This window comes from Oncorhynchus masou, chromosome 6, assembly GCF_036934945.1.
Source record: "Oncorhynchus masou masou isolate Uvic2021 chromosome 6, UVic_Omas_1.1, whole genome shotgun sequence".
Taxonomy (NCBI): domain Eukaryota; kingdom Metazoa; phylum Chordata; class Actinopteri; order Salmoniformes; family Salmonidae; genus Oncorhynchus; species Oncorhynchus masou.
Window position 1 is genome coordinate 10,033,487 of NC_088217.1, and position 21,907 is coordinate 10,055,393.

General features: G+C 40.9%; 1 protein-coding gene across 1 annotated transcript; it reads right to left on the reverse strand.

Moving 5' to 3' along the window:
• Positions 1-7,165: 7,165 nt before the first annotated feature.
• On the reverse strand, positions 7,166-21,416 carry LOC135541331 (protein SSUH2 homolog). Its single transcript, XM_064967501.1, has 12 exons — positions 21,288-21,416; positions 14,923-15,024; positions 14,529-14,604; positions 13,535-13,664; positions 13,182-13,242; positions 12,739-12,860; positions 12,467-12,529; positions 12,283-12,365; positions 12,079-12,171; positions 10,595-10,700; positions 10,058-10,165; positions 7,166-9,351 (listed from the first exon to the last, which is right to left on the reverse strand). The coding sequence occupies exons 1-12, from the start codon at positions 21,310-21,312 to the stop codon at positions 9,211-9,213; spliced, it is 1,110 nt and encodes a 369-aa protein (XP_064823573.1). The 5' UTR covers positions 21,313-21,416; the 3' UTR covers positions 7,166-9,210.
• Positions 21,417-21,907: the final 491 nt, after the last annotated feature.

Consider the following 21,907-nt stretch of genomic DNA (forward strand, 5'->3'; position numbering starts at 1 on the left):
CCCAACCAAGCCGCACTGCTTCTTAACACAGCGCACATCCAACCCGGAAGCCAGTTGCACCAATGTGTCGGAGGAAACACAGCCTGCACTGTGCCACAGGAGTTGCTGGTGTGCGATGAGACAAGGATATCCCATACCGGCCAAACCCTCCCTAACCCGGACGACGCTAGGCCAATTGTGCGTCGCCCCATGGACCTCCCGGTCGCGGCCGGATGCGACAGAGCCTGGGCTCAAACCCAGAGTCTCTGGTGGCACAGCTAGCACTGCGATGCAATGCCTTAGAGTCTCTGGTGGCACAGCTAGCACTGCGATGCAATGCCTTAGAGTCTCTGGTGGCACAGCTAGCACTGCGATGCAATGCCTTAGAGTCTCTGGTGGCACAGCTAGCACAGCTAGCACTGCAATGCAGTGCCTTAGACCACTGAGTCTCTGGTGGCAGAGCTAGCACTGCAATGCAGTGCCTTAGACCACTGAGTCTCTGGTGGCACAGCTAGCACTGCGATGCAATGCCTTAGACCACTGAGTCTCTGGTGGCACAGCTAGCACTGCGATGCAGTGCCTTAGACCACTGAGTCTCTGGTGGCACAGCTAGCTCTGTGATGCAATGCCTTAGACCACTGAGTCTCTGGTGGCACAGCTAGCACTGCGATGCAATGCCTTAGACCACTGAGTCTCTGGTGGCACAGCTAGCACTGTGATGCAGTGCCTTAGACCACTGAGTCTCTGGTGGCACAGCTAGCACTGTGATGCAATGCCTTAGACCACTGAGTCTCTGGTGGCACAGCTAGCACTGTAATGCAATGCCTTAGACCACTGAGTCTCTGGTGGCACAGCTAGCACTGTAATGCAGTGCCTTAGACCACTGCGCCACCCGGGAGGCTAGCACCACCTACTTTTAACCAGAGCCTATACAGCTCTGTTCAAACGTAGTGCACTGTTATGAGATCTGGATTTAAGATAATATATATATAGTGTAATATGCCAGTTAGCAGAGGCCTTTATCCTACTCAATTTACAGGAATGACTAAAGCATTTTTTTGCATGTGTGTGTGATCTCTGATGGAATTAAACCCATAACCTTGGTGTTGCTAGATCCATGCTTTAGCCCTAGATCAACACACTGTAATAACGGATGGCAGCGGGAGAAGGCTGGGAAGTAAAGCTTGATTAGCATTCATACAATGTGCCTAAAAATACATCACTGAGACAGAGAGTACTACTATAGGGTGGGGCTTGCATCGAGTTAAGTGAAAGATAATCCAATAGAATAGAGATGGATGAGTGGTCTGAAAAGCAGAACCCATACTGCAGCACAAAACCAAGAGGATGTACAATGCCATCAGAAAGTATTCAAACCCCTTGACTCTTTCCCCATTTTTGTTTTGTTACAGTCTTCATCTAACAGGGTTTACATTGAGATGTTGTGTCACAGGCCTACAACACAATACCCCATAATGTTAAAGTAGAAAAATGTTACATTTCAATTTTTTTTATAAAACAATTAAAAGCTGAAATGTCAAACCCTTTGTTACAGTAATCCTTAACAAGTCACATAATAAGTTGCATGGATTCACTCTGTGTGAAATAGTGTTTAACATGATTTTTGAATGACTACCTCATCTCTGTACCCCAACACATACAATTATCTGTAAGGTCCACAAAGATCAGGGAGGTTTTCTAATGCCTCACAAAGAAGGGCGCCTGTTGGCAAGCTGACATTGAACATCCCTTTGAGCATGTTGAAGTTATTAATTACACTTTGGACGGTGTATCAATACACCCAGTCACTACAACGATACAGACATCCTTCCTAACTCAGTTGCCGGGGAGGAAGGAAACCGCTCAGGGATTTCACCATGAGGTCAACGGTGACTTTAAAACAGTTACAGAGTTTAATGACTGATAGGAGAAAATTGAGGATAGATCAACAACATTGCAGTAACAACATTGTAGTAACTCCACAATGCTAACCTAATTGACAGAGTGAAAAGAAGGAAGCCTATAAAGAATAAAAAAATATTGCAAAATGTGCATCCTGTTTGCAACAAACAAGTTATAAGCATGGTTAGTTCCTGTATGTGACGAACTGATACCACACCAGGCTTCTTACCTTGAAGCTGAGATATTGTGTCACTCGTTGTAGTTCCCAGAGCAATGTTCTGCCAAATTGCTTATGAGTGATTGTGTTGTTTCCTCTGTGCAGTCAACCAGTCACTAGCATGAACCCAACCAAGACAGGTTACTACAAAAGTAGCAATATGATAAACATACGATCACATACACAAAAATAAAATTTCTATCACAATTTCTAAAAACATGTTTTCACTTTGTCATTATGGGGTATTCTGTGTCGATGGTTAAGAACGTTTGTGTTTTATTCATTTTGAATTCAGGCTGTAACATAACAAAATGTGAAATAAGTCAAGGGGTATGAATACTTTGTGAAGGTGTTGTAGGCCTACTGTACACAAGGAAAAAGCAGACACATTTATTTTACCAGGCAAGTCAGTTAAGAACAAATTTTTATTTTCAATGATTTTCAATTTTCAGAGCGACAGATTTATACCTTGCCAGCTTGGGGGTTTGAACTTGCAACCTTCCGTTTACTAGTCCAACACTCTAGCCACTAGGCTACCCTGCCACCCCTCCACTCTAACCACTAGGCTACCCTGCCGCCCCACACATATAGACTACCTGGCCAAAAGTATGTAGGCAAGCCTTAAAATTAGTGGCTTCAGCTATTTCAGCCCCACTGGTTGCTGACAGGTGTATAAAATTGAGCATACCGCCATGCAAACTCCATAGACAAACATTGGCAGTATAATGGCCTTACTGAAGAGCTCAGGGTCTTTCAACGTGGCCTGCTAGAGCTGCCCCAGTCAACTGTAAGTGCTGTTATTGTGTATGTCGAAACGTCTAGCAGCAACAATGGCTCAGCTGCAAAGTGGTAGACAACACAAGCTCACAGAATGGGACTGCTGAGTGCTGAAGCGTGTATCGTGTAAAAAAAAGTCTGTCCTCGGTTGCAACACTCACTACCGAGTTCCAAACGGCCTCTGGAAGCAACGTCAGCACAATAACTGTGTTTCCATGGCCGAGCAGCCGCACACAAGCCTAAGATCAAGATGCGCAATGCAAAGCATTGGCTGGAGTGGTGTAAAGCTCACCGCCATTGAACTCTGGAGCAGTGGAAATGCGTTCTCTGGAGTGATGAATCACGCTTCGCTATCTGGCAGTCAAACGGACGAATCTGGGTTTGGCGGATGCCAGGAGAACGCTACTTGCTCCAATGCATAGTGCCAACTGTAAAGTTTGGTGGAGGAGGAATACGTTTTTATGGCTCGGGCTAGGTCCCTTAGTTCCAGTGTAGGGAAATCTTAACCCTACAGCATACAATGACATTCTAGACAATTCTGTGCTCCTAACTTTGTTGCAACAGTTTGGGGACCTCCCTTTCCTGTTCCAGCATGATAATGTCCCCATAAACAACTCCCTCTGCAACTGGATCCTGAACTTCCTGGCGGGCCGCCCCCAGGTGGTAAGGGTAGTTAACAACACATCCGTCACGCTGATCCTCAACACAGGAGCCCCTTAGGGGTGCGTGCTCAGTCCCCTCCTGTACTTCCTCTTCTCTCATGACTGCACGGCCAGGCACGACTCTAACACCATCATTAAGTTTGCTGATGACACAACAGTGGTAGGCCTGAACACCGACAACGACGAGCCAGCCTATACGTAGGAGGTCAGAGACCTGGCCGTGTGATGCAAGGACAGCAACCTCTCCCTCAACGTGATCAAGACAAAGGAGATGATTGTGTACGACAGGAAAAGGAGGACCGAGCACGCCCACGTTCTCATCGACGGGGCTGTAGTGGAGCAGGTTGAGAGCTTCAAGTTCCTTGGTGTCCACATCTCCAACAAACTAACATGGTCAAAGGACACCAAGACAGTCCTGAAGAGGGCATGACAAAACCTATTCCGCCTCGGGTGACTGAAAAGATTTGGCATGGGTCCTCAGATCCTCAAAAGATTCTACAGCTGCACCATTGAGAGCATCCTGACTGGTTGCATAACTGCTCGGGCTCCGACCTCAAGGCACTACAGAGGGTAGGTAGTGCGTACGGCCCAGTACATCACTGGGGCCAAGCTTCCTGCCATCCAGGACCTCTATACCAGGCGGTGTCAGAGGAAGGCCCTAAAAATTGTCAAAGACTCCAGCCACCCTAGTCATAGACTCTCTTGGACCCAAGTATAGGTCCAAGAGGCTTCTAAACAGCTTCTACCCCCCAAGACATAAGACTCCTTGAACATCTAATCAAATGGCTACCCAGACAAGTTGCATTTTTTTAACGCGTAAAATAGTGTAATTTGACACGCAGAGACCCAAACAGGCATTCAATGTGCCTCACCCTAATAATTTGGTCTATTTTCACCTCTTAATGTCGCCGACTGTTTTAACTTGGTGGTGCACATGTAGCCTATAATCTGTTTAGAGAAATGTAATCATTGGATACTGTAAGAGCTGTCATTGTCTGTGTATATGCCCCCTTAATTTATCCTACGGTTCTGACTTGTTGTACAGGGAGAACACTGTAAGAATGGCCCATGTTCTGAATTGTGTCGCTGTACATTTCAAAAGTGCTGAACAAATAGTTATACTGACTACGTCCGTCGTCGCTCGCTCATTAATATCGTAATCGAAATTACGGATTGCCTCTTGTTCGCTTGTCGTCGCCTTAATCCATACTCAATTTGTACTCAATTGTCAGTAGAAACCACATTTGTTTAAGCAAGTCTGCTATATCAGCTGTTTTTTTAAAGGGCAGTAAATGGTGCTCAATGAACTGTTTTGCTGCCAGGCAAAGCTCCGCTGAAAGCCAGGTGTAGCAGTGGGGGCTGCTGTTGGAACTCTGCTGTTGGGACAGCTTTATGTAGGCCCTAACAGTTTGTGGGCACCATTTGTCACCGTTATAGTGCAATTAATGTATTGTTTAGTGTTGTCTTGTGTAATGCTGGCATGCATCCCACTTTCTTTCTTTTTGCTCCACCAAGGTGTACAAAATCGTCACTGATAATTATGCATTTCTGTGTAGTACAGATCAGGGACCCGTGATGTAATTTCATTGCCGTAATCCCTTACCTGGTGTACATCCACTTACTTATAGTTAAATAACCAAAAGAGATGTTTTTAAACTCAAGGTGTCATGTCATAGCTGAAACCCCATTCTTTCAGCAGATTCATTTCATCTGAATTCAGAGCATATATTGAACAGAGTTCTTGTAAAACGTTTTTTCATAAAAACCTGAGGGAGATGTCACCGTAATTCCGTTACCAAAGTTTGCATCTGCACAGTTCTTCCACTAAATTAGTTCTTGTACATTTTTCAGTGGAAATGGTTAAAAGTAGTGCATAGAGTTGTATGGTTTGTTAAACTTTGAAATCAATGTTTTTGTAACGCTCGTCATTGGAATGAGGTGAGGACCAATGCGTAGCGTGGTAAGTGTCCATATTTTTTCTCAATCAGAGACAACGAACGACACCTGCCTCTGATTGAGAACCATAGCATGCCAAACACAAAACCACAACATAGAAAAAAGAACATAGACAACCCACCCAACTCACGCCCTGACCATAGTAAAACAAAGACATAACAAAATAACTAAGGTCAGAAGGTCAGTTTTTTTGTTTGGTATACATTTTAAATGGAATAAACTGAGTCAAAGCGTAGTTCAGAACGTGACAGTACCCCCCCAAAGGTGCGGACTCCGGCCGCAAAACCTGAACCTATAGGGGAGGGTCTCGGTGGGCGTCTGTCCGCGGTGGCGGCTCTGGCGTGGGACGTGGACCCCACTCCATCATAGTCTCGGCCCACTTAAGTGGCGCCCTGGGAGCGGCGATCCTCGCTGCCGACCTCGGATTGGGGACCCCTGCAGCGGGTCCCGAATGGACAGGAGATTCCGGTAGCACCGGACAGGCGGGAGACTCCGGCAGCTCAGGACAGGCGGGAGACTCCGGCAGCTCAGGACAGGCGGGAGACTCCGGCAGCTCAGGACAGGCGGGAGACTCCGGCAGCTCAGGACAGACGGGAGACTCCGGCAGCTCAGGACAGACGGGAGACTCCGGCAGCTCAGGACAGACGGGAGACTCCGGCAGCTCAGGACAGACGGGAGACTCCGGCAGCTCAGGACAGACGGGAGACTCTGGCTCTAGGTGATTCTGTAATGCTCGTCGTTGGAATGAGGTGAGGACCAATGCGTAGCGTCGTAAGTGTCCATATTGCTTTAATAAGAATACTGAACACTGAACAAAAACAAGAAAACGAACAGTCCTGAACGGTGAAGCAAAACACAGAACAGAAAATAATCACCCACAACTCAAAGGGTGAAAACAGGCTGCCTAAATATGGTTCTCAATCAGAGACAACGAACGACACCTGCCTTTGATTGAGAACCATACCATGCCAAACACAAAACCACAACATAGACTACCCACCCAACTCACGCCCTGACCATACTAAAACAAAGACATAACAAAAGAACTAAGGTCAGAACGTGACAGTGTTTTTGTTTGGTATACATTTTAAATGGAACAAACTGAGTCAAAGCATAATATCTTTATCGTGGAATTGTCCATATCAGGAACACTGTAAACGTCAATAAATGAATCACAGGCCTAATGGGAGAATACTAATTGCACAGGGATATTCCATTTAGGCTGCTCCAGTCCCCATCATTACAGATTAAATGGTGACTCACATCCATAGTTGGACAGATGCTGGACCGACAGGCAGGGAGAGATTTTCCTGGCCCATCGTTGTCTAACAGACTGAATTAGTTTTTTTTTCATTAAGAAATTAAAGTGAATTAAATTGCAACATAGACCCAACCAGGCAGCCATTGACTTGAGATAAGAGACTCCCACTCTCAATGGAGGCCAAGGGGGGCATATTATGAGTCCCAATTATTAACTAATTGGTCGAACATCAGCAATTTAAGAAGGATTGGATTTCTCAAGAAGTATTCCAGTGTGCTGCAGATAATTTCCTGTTAAACAGACTTGGTATACCTGACTTAAAACACTGGACTTGAAGCTTTTACCATTACAATAATAGAAACAGTGCAAGTGTCACGGCTGTTGAAAGGAGCGGACCAAGGTGCAGCGTGGTGAGCGTACAAGTTCTTTAATAAAGAATAGACACAGAACAAAACAAAACAAAACCGTGAATCTTATGGCTAACAAACACAGGTGGGAAAAAGGGTACCTGAGTATGGTTCCCAGTCAGAGACAACGATAGACAGCTGTCCCTGATTGAGAACCATACCCGGCCAAAACATAGAAATAGAAAATCATAGAAACACAAAACATAGAATGCCCGCCCTGACCAAACCAAAATAGAGACATAAAAGGATCTGTAAGGTCAGGGCGTGACAACATGTGGCCGATTGACAACTGTCATGTAGCTTACAATGGGCCCACGGCTCTAGACACTGGTTCTAGGAACAATTTGACCATGTAAAAAAAACCACACAAAAAACAAGGTGGCAGGGTAATCAAGTAAACTGTATGAAAGACAATCTATCAGTAAATCAATCAACTTAGAACTGCGTGTGTTGTCCATTCAAAACAGGAGACAAACGTTTCCTCTAAGGATAACATTCTTTAATATCTTAAAATGAATGGACAGCATGTGCAATCAGAGGACAGCATGTACAATCCGAGGACAGCATGTACAATCCGGGGACAGCATGTACAATCAGAGGACAGCATGTACAAGCCGAGAACATCATGTACAATCAGAGGACAGCATGTATAATCTCAAGGTTAGCCCTTTGGCCGGTAAACATCTTTACCACGGAGAATCGTTTGTACAGTAGGGTCAAGACTACTCAATCTGTAGGAAAGTGCAGTTGACACTTAAAGGCAATGTTTGCGGTGCAACATTTGTTACATAGACCTTTAGACAGCATTGACTGTACTCGCTGAACATGTCGGCTCAATTGGAAATCCCCTCGACATTTCAACCAGCACTACAATGCAGATCTTCTGCGCTACGGAATGAAATCGAGCCCTTAAGGCGGTGATTTCATGAAAACAACTCTGATATAACTATATTAAAATATGAATACTAATATATTGATCGAATAGTAAATAACATTCTAGAATGGAATAGGATAGTTAATATAATATTAAAATAGTTTTTCTAGTCATCAGAACATGATTATGACAAGCTTTCTCACTCTTATCCTAATGATCATGCAATTAACTCAATGGCCAGATTGACTAAAGCTTTGGTTGGTTAATACTGATGCCACTTTTTCAAAACTCTTCACACAGTCTGCATTATCAACATGTGTCTTGGCCAAACAGTTCATCTCACCTCCAACACTCCCTCAAACCAACAAAACTCTTCATACATGTCTCAAAATAAGCTCGTTGGACCATAACTCTGGCAACAATCCTCACTCAGAAAGCATAACATTGTCACTCATAACACACTGACCTCAAAAAAACACTAACAACAGGGAGAATTACATAAATGATTAACTTTTCTCTTTGAAGTTTGAATGAATTTATGTATTTGTTTATTTCATTATAGAATTAGAATAACACCTTTTCACTTTATTGACTGGACTAAGGTATTTGTAACAAGAATGAATCAGACATGCAGCAATTTGCTTCAATAGCCTTTAGTTTTTCTATATCTTTGCATAAAGTAGTTTACTTGTGAAAATTTGAAAGTTGAAACAAAAAACAAATTCCTGAAATTCCAGGGCTGCAATAATTATTATAAAATAAACAACAATATGGGGCGGCAGGGTAGCCTAGTGGTTAGAGCGTTGGACTAGTAACCGGAAGATTGCAAGTTCAAACCCCCGAGCTGACAAGGTACAACTCTGTCGTTCTGCCCCTGAACAGGCAGTTAACCCACTGTTCCCAGGCCATTATTGGAAATAAGAATTTGTTCTTAACTGACTTGCCTGGTTAAATAAAGGTAAAATAAATATTCAGATCAGAATACATGTAGCCCTAAACTCCTGGGGAGGGCAAAAGGCCCTAAAGAACTACCTACAATACCTAACTGATAAACAAAACTTTTTTTCATACGGAGCTGAACTAAGCCGAGTCAAGGCAAGCTGTATTGGGCTGGCCTGGTGACGCATCCACCAAAAGAGCTATGGTTAAGTGGCTGGCCCGGCTGACATGACTGGTTACATGATGGAGCAGCAGCAGGTGGCAGGGTAGTCAGGAACATTGACCTGGTGTTCGTTCCCATAGATATAGTAAACATGGATGCCTCCCTTCCACTTGTAGGTCACCTTGGTGATGGGAATCAACTCGATGGTTTGTTGCTGAAACAACAACAGAAGAGTGAGACCATTTATCTTATTAGTTGATTGACAGGTGATCATCAATAAGCAGTACGGAGCTCAAGGGGGCGGTTTCCTGGTTTCCTGTGCACAGATTAAGCCTAATCCGGGACTAAAATGCATTTTAAATGGAGATTAATGCATTTTAAATGGAGATTCTCCATCGAGTTTACTTTTCTTAATCAGTGTCCGGAAAACCACCCCCAAAAGGGTTTAAAGTTGAGAAACATGGCTAACAGATGTTGTCATATCCTGTGTACAAATATTATAACTTCTGCTTGTAAAGTTGCATGTAACACAGTGGTTCTCAAACCTCTCCTCGGTCGTAGTCCTGAACTAACTCTCTTGATTCAACTAGTCAAGGGCATAAATAGTTAATAGATAAATAGTTTACAACTTGAATTAGGTGCGCTACTTGTGGAATAGTTCAAATACATGGAACAGCTGCAGGTCCCAGAGGTTTTTTATTTATTTTTTTATTTATTTTTATTTTATTTAACCAGGCAGGTCAGTTAAGAACACATTCTTATTTTCAATGATGGCCTGGGAACAGTGGGTTAACTGCCTGTTCAGGGGCAGAACGACAGATTTGTACCTTGTCAGCTCGGGGGTTTGAACTCGCAAAAACTAGTCCAACGCTCTAACCACTAGGCTACCCTGCCGCCCGCTGGTATAACAAATATTGTACCTGTTGAAGGATGCGGGAGTTCTGGGAATATTTCGCCTGGTGTTCTCTAACCAAACGGTCTGAAGCCTGGGATAAAGACGGATCTGGGAAGCCATACACTGGATACAGCTGATGAACAGAGGAATGTGATGATGTCACACACACAACATTTCAGTAATATCTCAGAAACTATAAAACTATTTTTTTAACCAATAGAAAAAAAAATACAAAAAATGTCACGTGTTACTTATAGTTTACAAGGGGGAACCTAACAAGGGCAAACGTTTTGCATTGTAGTAAAACATTTTGGAACGAAAAGCGTTTACTCTAAACGCTCTGACACATGCCGTAAAAGGTGTTGAGGTCCGTTTTGTTCTTAAACAGAAGTTGTCGTTAAGCAACGGAGCAGAGAGACATGTCAAGGTGTTTAAATGGTTTACAGGAGGGACTGACCTTGTAAAGCAGGGTCAAAACATGTCTGAAATGTTTGGATGCAAAGCCTTTTTGCTACAGTGATCACCAATGAATACACCCCAGTCTGTTTTGTTCCTTCCTTACCATGTACTGGGCGTTTTTGAAGAGTGTCTTTCCCGTCACATCGCTCAGATTGTCAACCTCCAGCCCACTGTTCTGCTCCACAACATAGTCTTCAACATTATTCTTCCTGAAATAACAACATAGTCCTCAACATTATCCTTCCTGAAATAATAACATAGTCCTCAACATCATCCTTCCTGAAATAATAACATAGTCTTCAACATTATTCTTCCTGAAATAACAACATAGTCCTCAACATCATCCGTCCTGAAATAATATCAGTCTTTGACATTATCCTTCCTGAAATAATAACATAGTCCTCAACATTATCCTTCCTGAAATAATAACATAGTCCTCAACATTATCCTTCCTGAAATAATAACATAGTCCTCAACATCATCCTTCCTGAAATAATAACATAGTCCTCAACATCATCCTTCCTGAAATAATAACATAGTCCTCAACATTATCCTTCCTGAAATAATAACATAGTCCTCAACATTATCCTTCCTGAAATAATAACATAGTCCTCAACATCATCCTTCCTGAAATAATAACATAGTCCTCAACATCATCCTTCCTGAAATAATAACATAGTCCTCAACATCATCCTTCCTGAAATAATAACATAGTCCTCAACATTATCCTTCCTGAAATAATAACATAGTCCTCAACATCATCCTTCCTGAAATAATAACATAGTCCTCAACATTATCCTTCCTGAAATAATAACATAGTCCTCAACATTATCCTTCCTGAAATAATAACATAGTCCTCAACATTATCCTTCCTGAAATAATAACATAGTCCTCAACATTATCCTTCCTGAAATAATAACATAGTCCTCAACATTATCCTTCCTGAAATAATAACATAGTCCTCAACACTATCCTTCCTGAAATAATATCAGTCTTTGACATTATCCTTCCTGAAATAATATAAAATATAATTTGTATACCAAATTTTATGACCATTTCTGGTTTCCGAACCATCATCTCTTAATAAGAAAATATGTTATACAGAAACATGTGTACCTCATAACAACTCACCATTCGACTTAAAATAAAAAAATAAAAAACATAAATTGTGAACACATTAGGAAATGTGTATATTGCGTTGCAGTTACAATACAATCAACTTTGCATATTCAATCATTTCTGTCTAAATGTAATCTCTTTGAATATAACTGTATAAAAAATATCTTAAGTGTAAATGTTTACTATAAATCTCTTAAGTAAACAAATGTTACCAATTTTTTTTTACATTTTACAAACAAAATATAGTAAGTGTACCATTAAAAATATATATCTTCATAAGTTTAACATTTTACTAAAAATCTCTTCATAGGTCTTTAATTTTATAAAAAATATCTTACTAAGTTTTCAATTTTATTAACATATGTCAAAGTTGACATTTTCATAAGAACATTTCTTAAACAATGTGCACTTTTATTATAAATCTCTTAATGATTTTATAATTTTATTTAAAAAATCCCAAGGACTCACCACTCGACTTTAAGGTTGATGTAGGTCAACAGTTGCTGCTTGCCCTTGCAGGTCTCACATTCTTTCGTCCCATTACCATGACATTTAGAGCAGCTAGAGACACAAACAACATCAAGTCAATAAGATAAGTCTGTATGGATGTCTGTACTGTACACCTTAAAGAGGCAGATTGTATTATTTTTTCAAAATGAATGACTGACTTACTTCTCCCTTCCTCTTTGATTGCATTGGATGCAGGGACTATCTCCTCCCTGTCTGCCAGATCCATTGCAGACCCAACAAACTTTCTAAATGAAGAATCAATGGATAATTGTAAAGAGGTGTGTGTGTGTGTGTGTGTGTGTGTGTGTGTGTGTGTGTGTGTGTGTGTGTGTGTGTGTGTTCTTACCGTTCCAGACCCACTGCACTCATGGCAAGGCATCTTTCCAGAGGCACTACAAGTATGGCAGGGCTGCACAAACAGAGACAGCGTCATCAAAACCAAACCTCACTCATACATCTTACCTTCTCTTGTAGCTTACTTGTCGATCTATTCTTAGACCTAAAGTCCTAAAAGATAAAGTATAATTAATCTGTCCTTTCCTGGCCAATTATAGTCAAACCAGGAATACAGTCACAATAGAAAATAACCCTTTGTGATTCAAACAGACAGACAAACACCTTGTTAGATGAAGTGTAAGGGACTTTTATGTTCTCCTCGTGGTTTTGAAACAGGGAGGGACCGGTCACTGGGATTTCCCACGGCCGTGGGGCAGTCTGCGTGTAGAAGTCTGCCGGTTCACCTGTCAGGTACAGGAAACACAAGTTACGGTTAGATCCATAAGGACTGATGAGATCCTGAATGGGAAAGAATATAAGGGCAGATGGTAATGACTATAAGCAGACCTGGGTTCAAATAATATTGGTTCTTTTTCAAATAGTTTTCCCTGCACTTGACTGAGCTTTCCTGGCTCAACGGTATCAATGGCATAGTCCCATAAGTGCAAATCCCGCTCATCTGACACTCCCAGGCAACTCAATCAAACGCTCAAAGTATCTGAAATAGCCAAGGTCTGAGGATGAACCAAGAACTCGTAGGGAGCATAATGGATAGTGTAGTTTACCTTCATAAGGCTTGGTGGCCCACTCTGTAGATCTAGACTCTGTGAATGTCTCCAAACGGTACTGTGGACAGTAAAAACACAATAAGCACATAAGGTCAGTTGTTGTGAGGCATCCTTTTATTTTCCATATCATTGTGGGGGTTTTATTAGCGAAGAGAGCAAAACAGTAGCTTCATCTGACATATTGTCCTCTTTAAACATGAAAAAGAAATAACACATTGTTTTAATGTACTTAATTCTAAAAAAAAATATTAAGTCATTATAATAATGCATCTATTGTACATCATTCAGGTTTATATTTTTATTTTTTAAAAGAGAGAAGGGGAGCAGAGAAAAGATGAACGGTCTGTTACCCGATAGGTGTTGAACGCCTGCATATTAGTGATCACTCCATCCTTGGCAGGGGCGTTGTTATAGCAGCAGTAACCAGAGGCGTACATTATAAAACGCTCCCGCGCCACATCTTCAGTGATGGAGGGGATGCTAGACAATGAGAGAAGATGAGCCTCATCAAGATGACACCCCAGAACAGGTTTGGCTGGTAAATGCATTGTTGACACCCTTAGTCAATGCAAGACAACACCTCATGTTGTAGTACCCCAAGTTACTGGTCAAGAATGCTATCCAATTTTCTATTGAAAATCAATCCACCACCACTTCGTGTCTGGAAAGCCCTTAATGTTGGAAAGCCCTTAATGGTGCCCTGTCCTCTACAGATTTAATCAATGAACAAAGAAATGGTCGTCCAGACTAGTAGGCCATGATGACTAAGCAAAACACTCAACATTGTCTAAGAGAATGATCTTGGGTCAATTTTAGCATTTCTCCCACTAATATTCAAGGTTAGGATTAGAGAGGGGAAGCTGATTCTAGATCTGTACCTATGGGAAACTTCACTCCTGGGCCTGAGAATTTTGGAACAAAATTCTGTTAGCCTTGTTGGAGCAGAATGATCTCACAAACGAAGAGAGCATTCAGTCTGGTATCACAAGGCTAGTCCTGTACAGCATGCTCCAGGGGGGGGGGTCCCCTAGGTACTGATCCAGGATCAGCTTCACCTCAATTCTAACCTTAACGACTAGTTGGGAAATCGCAAAGCACCTAGGGGCAACGTCACCCTGCACCGTGGTGCAAGAAATTCACACAGGGATCAAACATGTATGAACTCACTGTGTCTTACTGTAAGTCGCTTTGGATAAAAGCATCTGCTGAAGAGCATACAATACATTACCTCCACATTCAACAAGGAACACATCAATCCATTACTCTGCGTGTGTGTGTGTGTGTGTAACATCAATCTAAACCTAATGTCCATGTCATAATGTAATGTTAGTGATGGGTCCATACTTCCAGTCTTGTGGTACGGGTGCAGGCTCTGGATCCCGATTCGGGTGTAAGGGCATCGGTGGGGGGAGATATCCTCCTATTGAGTCACAAAGGCATTAGATAGTTCACACATACTTTCATCAATGATTAAATATGAAAATGGAGCACACTGATACTCTATGTCACCTGGTATGAATGATCTCAGGGATCCTACTTGATGACTTCATAGGTTTTTTTTTAGATTTTGCTCATCTCTAAAACAGTCAATAGTCATAACATTATAATACGAGACTGACTTCACTCAAAAATTCATAATAACACCCCAAATGTTTTCAACAATCTTAAGACATTATAAAAATGTCCATGATGATGATGATATTGAGTATCTTTAGAGGGTTCTGATGATAACACCTACCTCCTCCGCCAGCTAAAGTGTCCTCGTACCCTGGTACATTGCCAAACATGCTAGCTGGGGGAACCATGGGGCCTGGGGCGGGCACCGGGGGGGCATAGAGCGCTGAAAGATAGAAAAACAGCCTTAGGTTGGTTTTTATCCTCTGTATTGGTAAACATTCCTTCATTCACAACAGTCCATGCATTTATCAGGAGTGAGAAGTCAACCGTACTTGCTTGAAAGAAGCTTTATTTTTAATTATGGAGACAATGTAAAAAGACACACGTACTGTAACAAAGCACATCAACTGTAATCATCCTGGGACAACAGTCCCACCAATCCAATGCATTATCAGAAGTTGTCTGTACTTCATTAACTGTAAATATAGTGGAAAGTAGGGCTGTCCGACAAAAAATAAATCTTGGTTGACCGAAAGTCGTCTGTTCTTTCGACCAAGTGATTGGAAAAATTCACATTTAAGAAATTTACCATATATTAGACACCCTCTATGTGTTTTAATAAAATGAACTATACGCATTGAGCTTACGGTTTGATGAAATAAGACAAATGCCTCAAGAGGGCGCCAGAGATCTAGATAACCAGAAGAAGAAAAAAAAACTCAACTTGGTCCAATTATTCTCCTCCCGCTCCTGCAGATTCTGCCCTTACTCTCCTGACGTTGTCGGTAATCGGCTACACGAGGAGTTGGCAAATTTTCTCATGTGGAATGCCTCCTGTGGAATGCTACCGATCTACGTGCCAGTTATGGTTTTCATATGCAAATTTAGGTGAAACACGGAGCAGTACTCTGCATGCCTCTGGAGGCTCTGCAATTGCGTCACAAGCTCCATATGGAGCCTCTGACAACTTTGCGGATCAAGCATAAATTGGCTTTTAGTATAGGCTGCAATGGATTAGTTCACTGAGATGGGCACATATATACAGCTCTGGAAAAAAATGAAGAGACTACTGCGAAATGACCAGTTTCTCTGGTTTTACTGTTTATAGGTATGTGTTTGGGTAAAATTAACATTTTAGTTTTATTCTATAAACTGCTGACAACATTTCTCCCAAATTCCAAATAAAAATATTGTAATTTAGAGCATTTATTTGCAGAAAATGACAACTGGTCAAAATAACAAAAAAGATCCAGTGTTGTCAGACCTCGAATAATGCAGAGAAAATAAGTTCATATTAATTTTAAACAACACAATACTAATGTTTTAACTGAGGAAGAGTTCGGAAATCAATACTTGGTGGAATAACCCTGATTTTCAATCACAACTTTCATGCGTCTTGGCATGCTCTCCACCAGTCTTTCACATTGATGTTGGGTGACTTTATGCCACTCCTGGAGCAGAAATTCAGGAAGCTCGGCTTTGTTTGATGGCTTGCGACCTTCCATCTTCCTCTTGATCACATTCCAGAGGTTTTCAATGGGGTTCAGGTCTGGTACTCCTCCCTCCATTGGAAAACATGTTTTAGGAAGCTATTTACATTTATTCTATTACCGACAACTTAATGTATACTTTTAAAATTATATTATGTGAGCTGAACATTCAAATAAAGAAAATGAATAAATATATAAACATTTTCCTTAAAGTATATTTTTTGAGAGTGCTAATGTCACTGTCCCCACTACAACAACAAAAATACTTAAATACATGTAATTTTGCCCTTGAAACATTTAATGGAAATACTGTAGAATTCCATACATTCCTGTAGAGGACTGCTCCTACTGGGTGGTGCCAATATGGCCGACCGGTGGCTTCAAAGCCTGGCCAAAACATTACATCAGCAATCTAGGGGTTGTATACATCGTTGGTTACAAAGGAACACTATTACTTGTCATAGAATTTCTCCCGGTCCAACAGATACAGCTAAGGAGTCACAAACATCCACTCTGCATCTTTACTCTAGTCACTCGCAGGTAACTCTGAGAAAACTACTGCCTTCACAATAAAAGTTGCCAGGGTACAAGCAATAACAGTGCCTCAATACATTACGCAAAAATAAAAATCACATCAAAAGTAAGGCTTACAGTACTAATGGACAGAGACAGACCAACAGTCCCCTACCTGATTTAATCAAGGCAGTCCATTAACGGTTTATTGCTTCAGAACGTTTCTATAGGGGGTTATATGGTCTATAGTTACGGTCTTTAGATCAAGTTTATCTTCTCCACTGAACCACATTGGAAAATTGATAGAGCATTGTTGACACAGCAATAGTTCCATATGGTAGACTAGGCTACTGCTCCATGTCCCAGAAACTGACCCTACAATTCATAAGATGCTACAAATGTAGGATCCTAATTTGATCACTAAATGAAATACAGAAATATATAATTTGCATAAGTATTCATACCCCTAAGCAACTCCAGTGTAGATTTGGCCTTGTGTTTCAGGTTATTATCCTGCTGAAAGGTGAATTCATCTCATAATTTCTGGTGGAAAACAGACTGAACCAGGTTTTCCTCTAGGATTTTGCCTGTGCTGAGCTCCATTCTGTTTCTTTTTTATCCTGAAAAACTCCCCAGTCTTGAACGATTACAAGAATACCCATAACAAGATGCAGCCAACACTATGCTTGAAAATATGGAGAGTGATACTCAGTAATGTGTTGTATTACATTTGCCCCAAACATTACATTTTGTATTTAGGACAAAAGTGAATTGCTTTGGCACATTTCTTTTGTTGCATTATTACTTTAGTGCCGTGTTGCAAACAGGATGCATGTTTTGGGATACCTTTATTATGTACAGTCTTCCTTATTATTTTCCCTCTGTCAATTAGGTTAGTATTGTGGAGTTAATACCCTTTTTGATGGGAGACTCAGAGGAGTGTAAATGCTTATTTTAGGCTGGATCATGTTGTGTTTTAATTCTGTAATGTATTGGTTGTTGCTGCCTTCTGGACCAGGTCTTCCTTGAAAAAGAGACTCTTGATCTCAATGGGCTTTTCCTGGATAAATAAAAAGAATGATGAAATCCCTGAGCGGTTTCCTTCTTCTCCAGCAACTGAGTTAGGAAGGACGCCTGTATCTTTGTAATGATTAGGTGTATTGATACACCATCCAAAGTGTAATTAATAACTTCACCATGCTAAAAGAGATATTCAATGTCTGCTTACCAACAGGTGCCCTTCTTTGGGAGGCATTTGAAAACCTCACTGATCTTTGAAATTCACTGCTCTAATGAGGGACCTTACAGATAATTGTATGTGTGGGGTACAGAGATGAGGAGGTCATAAAAAATTTTTTTTTTTAAATCACACAACACTATTATTGCACACAGAGAGTCTATTCAACATATTGGATGACTTGTTAAGCACATTTTTACTCCTGAACTTATTCAGGTTTGCCGTAACAAAGGGGTTGAAAACTTATTCACTCAAAAACGTTGCATCTTTTAAATTTTGTATTAATTTGTAAAAAATGTCAAAAAACATAATTCCACGTTGGCATTATGGGGTATTGTGTGTATGCCAGTGACAGAAAAGAGCTGTGTTTAAATCGACTTTAAATGTCAGGCTGTAACACAACAAAATATGGAAAAAGTAAAGGGGGTGAATACTTTCTGAAGGCAATACTGCATGGTATAGATATGCATCGATGCTCTGAGTGACCGCAATAAAAACAGCTCGCTGGATCGTGATCCGTAGGGCCGCAGCTTCCATGTGCAGCTGTCAAGGTCATGGAATTTGATTTATTTATTTTTATTTTCAACTGCCAGTGACATGATACTGTAGAGTGGAAGGGGCCGAGGTGCGAGGTTGAAACCTGTTTATATGGTCTATGGTGGAAACGAATAACAGTATGGAGAAAACTTTTTGAAGTTTTAATTTGACTCATATTGTCCCCAATGATGAAATCCCTTCCCTTTCTCTAAGTTCAGAACTTTGGTCTATAGTGTTAAGTCACATGAGATATCTCAGACAGCACAGGCCCGATCTTAACGAAACTTGCCATAGAAATATGTCATTTGCAAAATTGCACTGGTTGGCCCAAGGCGAGAGCTACAGTCATTACCTGACATGTGTGAGTCACACCAGATAGGAAGAGGTAAAGCCAGAGGCCCAAAGTCTGCCTACTCCAGTAAGTGGAGATGTTTCTTTGGCACATGAGTAACGTTACAAGGAGTGGAGAGACTGACTACAGGGCTCGACATTCAGGGCCTTCTGCTGGCCCAACAACAATTGCCGAGCTCACCAGCCCAGTTAATCAAGCTTTCATATGGACTGTATTTTTTCCATATCAGACTACATAGCGATGTAGTTATTAGCAAAAGAAATCATACACTATGCTGCTTTCTTGTTAAGCCATGAACATTATTTACACGAATCACTTGTTGGTTAAATTTAAAAAAAAAAATGAATATTGTAATAATTATATTCTGTAGTATAGGCCTATATCATTGTTTAAAAACCAGATGAATTACAGAAGCTGTTCATGACCTACATCGTTTAATTACCTGTTGAATTACAACAGTCAGGGGGCAAGAGCGTGAAATGTATCACACAGCTGATTACTGTGCAGAAAGATATGTGCTGTAATTAAGCCCAGTCACTGCGCAACATTGCTAAATGCAATCTTGGGAAAATACAACAGTTGTGATGGTAATACACTTTTCAAGTATGATCCCAGTTTTTCAGTGATATGATTTTTTTTAAGTGGTGGAAAAAGTACCCAATTTTCATACTTGAGTAAAAGTATAGATCCCTTAATAGAAATTCACTCAAGTAAAAGTCACCCAGTAAAATACAACTTGAGTAAAAATCTAAAAGTATTTGGTTCTAAATATACTTAAATATCAAAATGTAAATGTAATTGCTAAAATATTATTAAGTACCAAAAGTAAAAGTATAAATAATTTCAAATTCCTTGTATTAAGCAAAGCAGTCGGCACCATTTTCTTGTTTTTTAAATCTACGGATAGCCAGGCGCACACTCCAACACTCAGACATTATTTACAGATAGCCAGGTGCACACTCCAACACTCAGACATTATTTACAGATAGCCAGGTGCACACTCCAACACTCAGACATTATTTACAGATAGCCAGGCGCACACTCCAACACTCAGACATTATTTACAGATAGCCAGGCGCACACTCCAACACTCAGACATTATTTACAGATAGCCAGGTGCACACTCCAACACTCAGACATTATTTACAGATAGCCAGGTGCACACTCCAACACTCAGACATTATTTACAGATAGCCAGGTGCACACTCCAACACTCAGACATTATTTACAGATAGCCAGGCGCACACGCCAACACTCAGACATTATTTACAAACGATACATTTGTGTTTAGTAAGTCCGCCAGATCAGAGGCAGTAGGGATGACCAGGGATGTCCTCTTGATAAGTGTGTGAATTGGACCATTTTCCAGTCCTGCGAAATATTCAAAATGTATCGAATACTTTGGGGTGTCAGGGAAAACATAAGAAAATAATGTACTTTTTACTCCATACATTTTCCATGACACCCAAAGGTTTTGACAGGAAAATGGTCCAATTCACAGTTATCAAGATAACATCCCGGGTCATCCCTACTGCTTATGAACTGGCGGACCCATCGAACACAAATGCTTCATTTCTAAATTATGTCTGAGTGTGGGTGTGCCTCTGGCTATCCGTCAATCAAACAAAACAAGAAAAAAATGTGCCATCTGGTTTGTTTAACATGAGGAATTTTAAATTATTTATACTTTTACTTTTGACATTTTAGCAATTCACTTTCACTTGAGTCATTTTCTAGTAAGGTATCTTTACTTGTACTTAAGTATGAGAATTTAGTACTTTTTACACCACTGCCAAATAAGCACGAGGGGGTGCGGTATTGCTTAAATGTATCACGGCTTTCAGAATTCAGGGCTCGAACCACCCCGTTTATAATCAGTAAAAGTGTACATAAAATCAAATAAAAATAATAAATGATAAGCAGTAATGGGCAGTCACTACCATCATATAACTTGTATTAATTGTTTTATTCTGTGGTACAGCACTCAAGTCACATAATGCAAGCCTACTTTTACTGGGGTGGGGGGGGGACCATGATACATATATAAACGGAAACAGCCTCAAATAGCACTAGTCTCTCAGCACTATGGAGTAGTCAACAACACCTGACGTATTTCTAAAAGCATAGACTGGTTGGTTGGGCACTTATAAATAAATACATGAATTCAAGGAGGTGTAGAGTCTTCACCGATTTCGCTCTTCCAAAGCCTTTGAAATTTGACACTTCCTCTAACTCCGGAATTTGTCTGCAGTGTGTGCTTTAGTAATAGACAATCCGCACGCACCCTACTCACCCAAAGCATGTTTTGTTGTTGTTATAAATACTACATTTTAGACAGATACATTTTAAACACTTACCTTGGCCCTCATGAGGATTGAGCATCTTAAGAAATGAAATGAACGAGATGATAGAATTGTAGCGGCTCCACTATCGCCAGACTGTCGCCCTCCCTTTTATACCGCCTACACCAGAGCTCTTAAAGCTTTTCCCCAACACGCTGAAGTGGTGCCAAACGTCATGTCCCATACCGTTGTAGGGTAGGCGGGTTATGGCATTGGCAACGTTCCAAATGTTATTTTGGACTGAAATGACTGTTGAAATGAATAGCCTACTCGTGTATAGTAGGTGTTGAAACGGAAAAGCTACTGTTGAATAGAATAAATCTACCAAAGAATATATTGAAATTTAAAGCAATATTTTCTTCCAAGAAAAATAAAGCTGTCCTTAATCACAACGGATCAGCAGGACAGGTTGAGACAAGATACAATAATGTCAGACCTGGCCTACGGCACATATTTTAAAAGGTCACACAATTCTATAGAATGGTTTATTAAGTCGCTCTGGATAAGAGCGTCTGCTAAATGACTTAAATGTAAATGTAAATGTAATCACGTCACACATTTGGTTGACTCATAAGAGCTCTTAAAGGTGCCAAAAATGTATTTGAACCAAACGTTCCCCATTCTGTTGTAGGGTC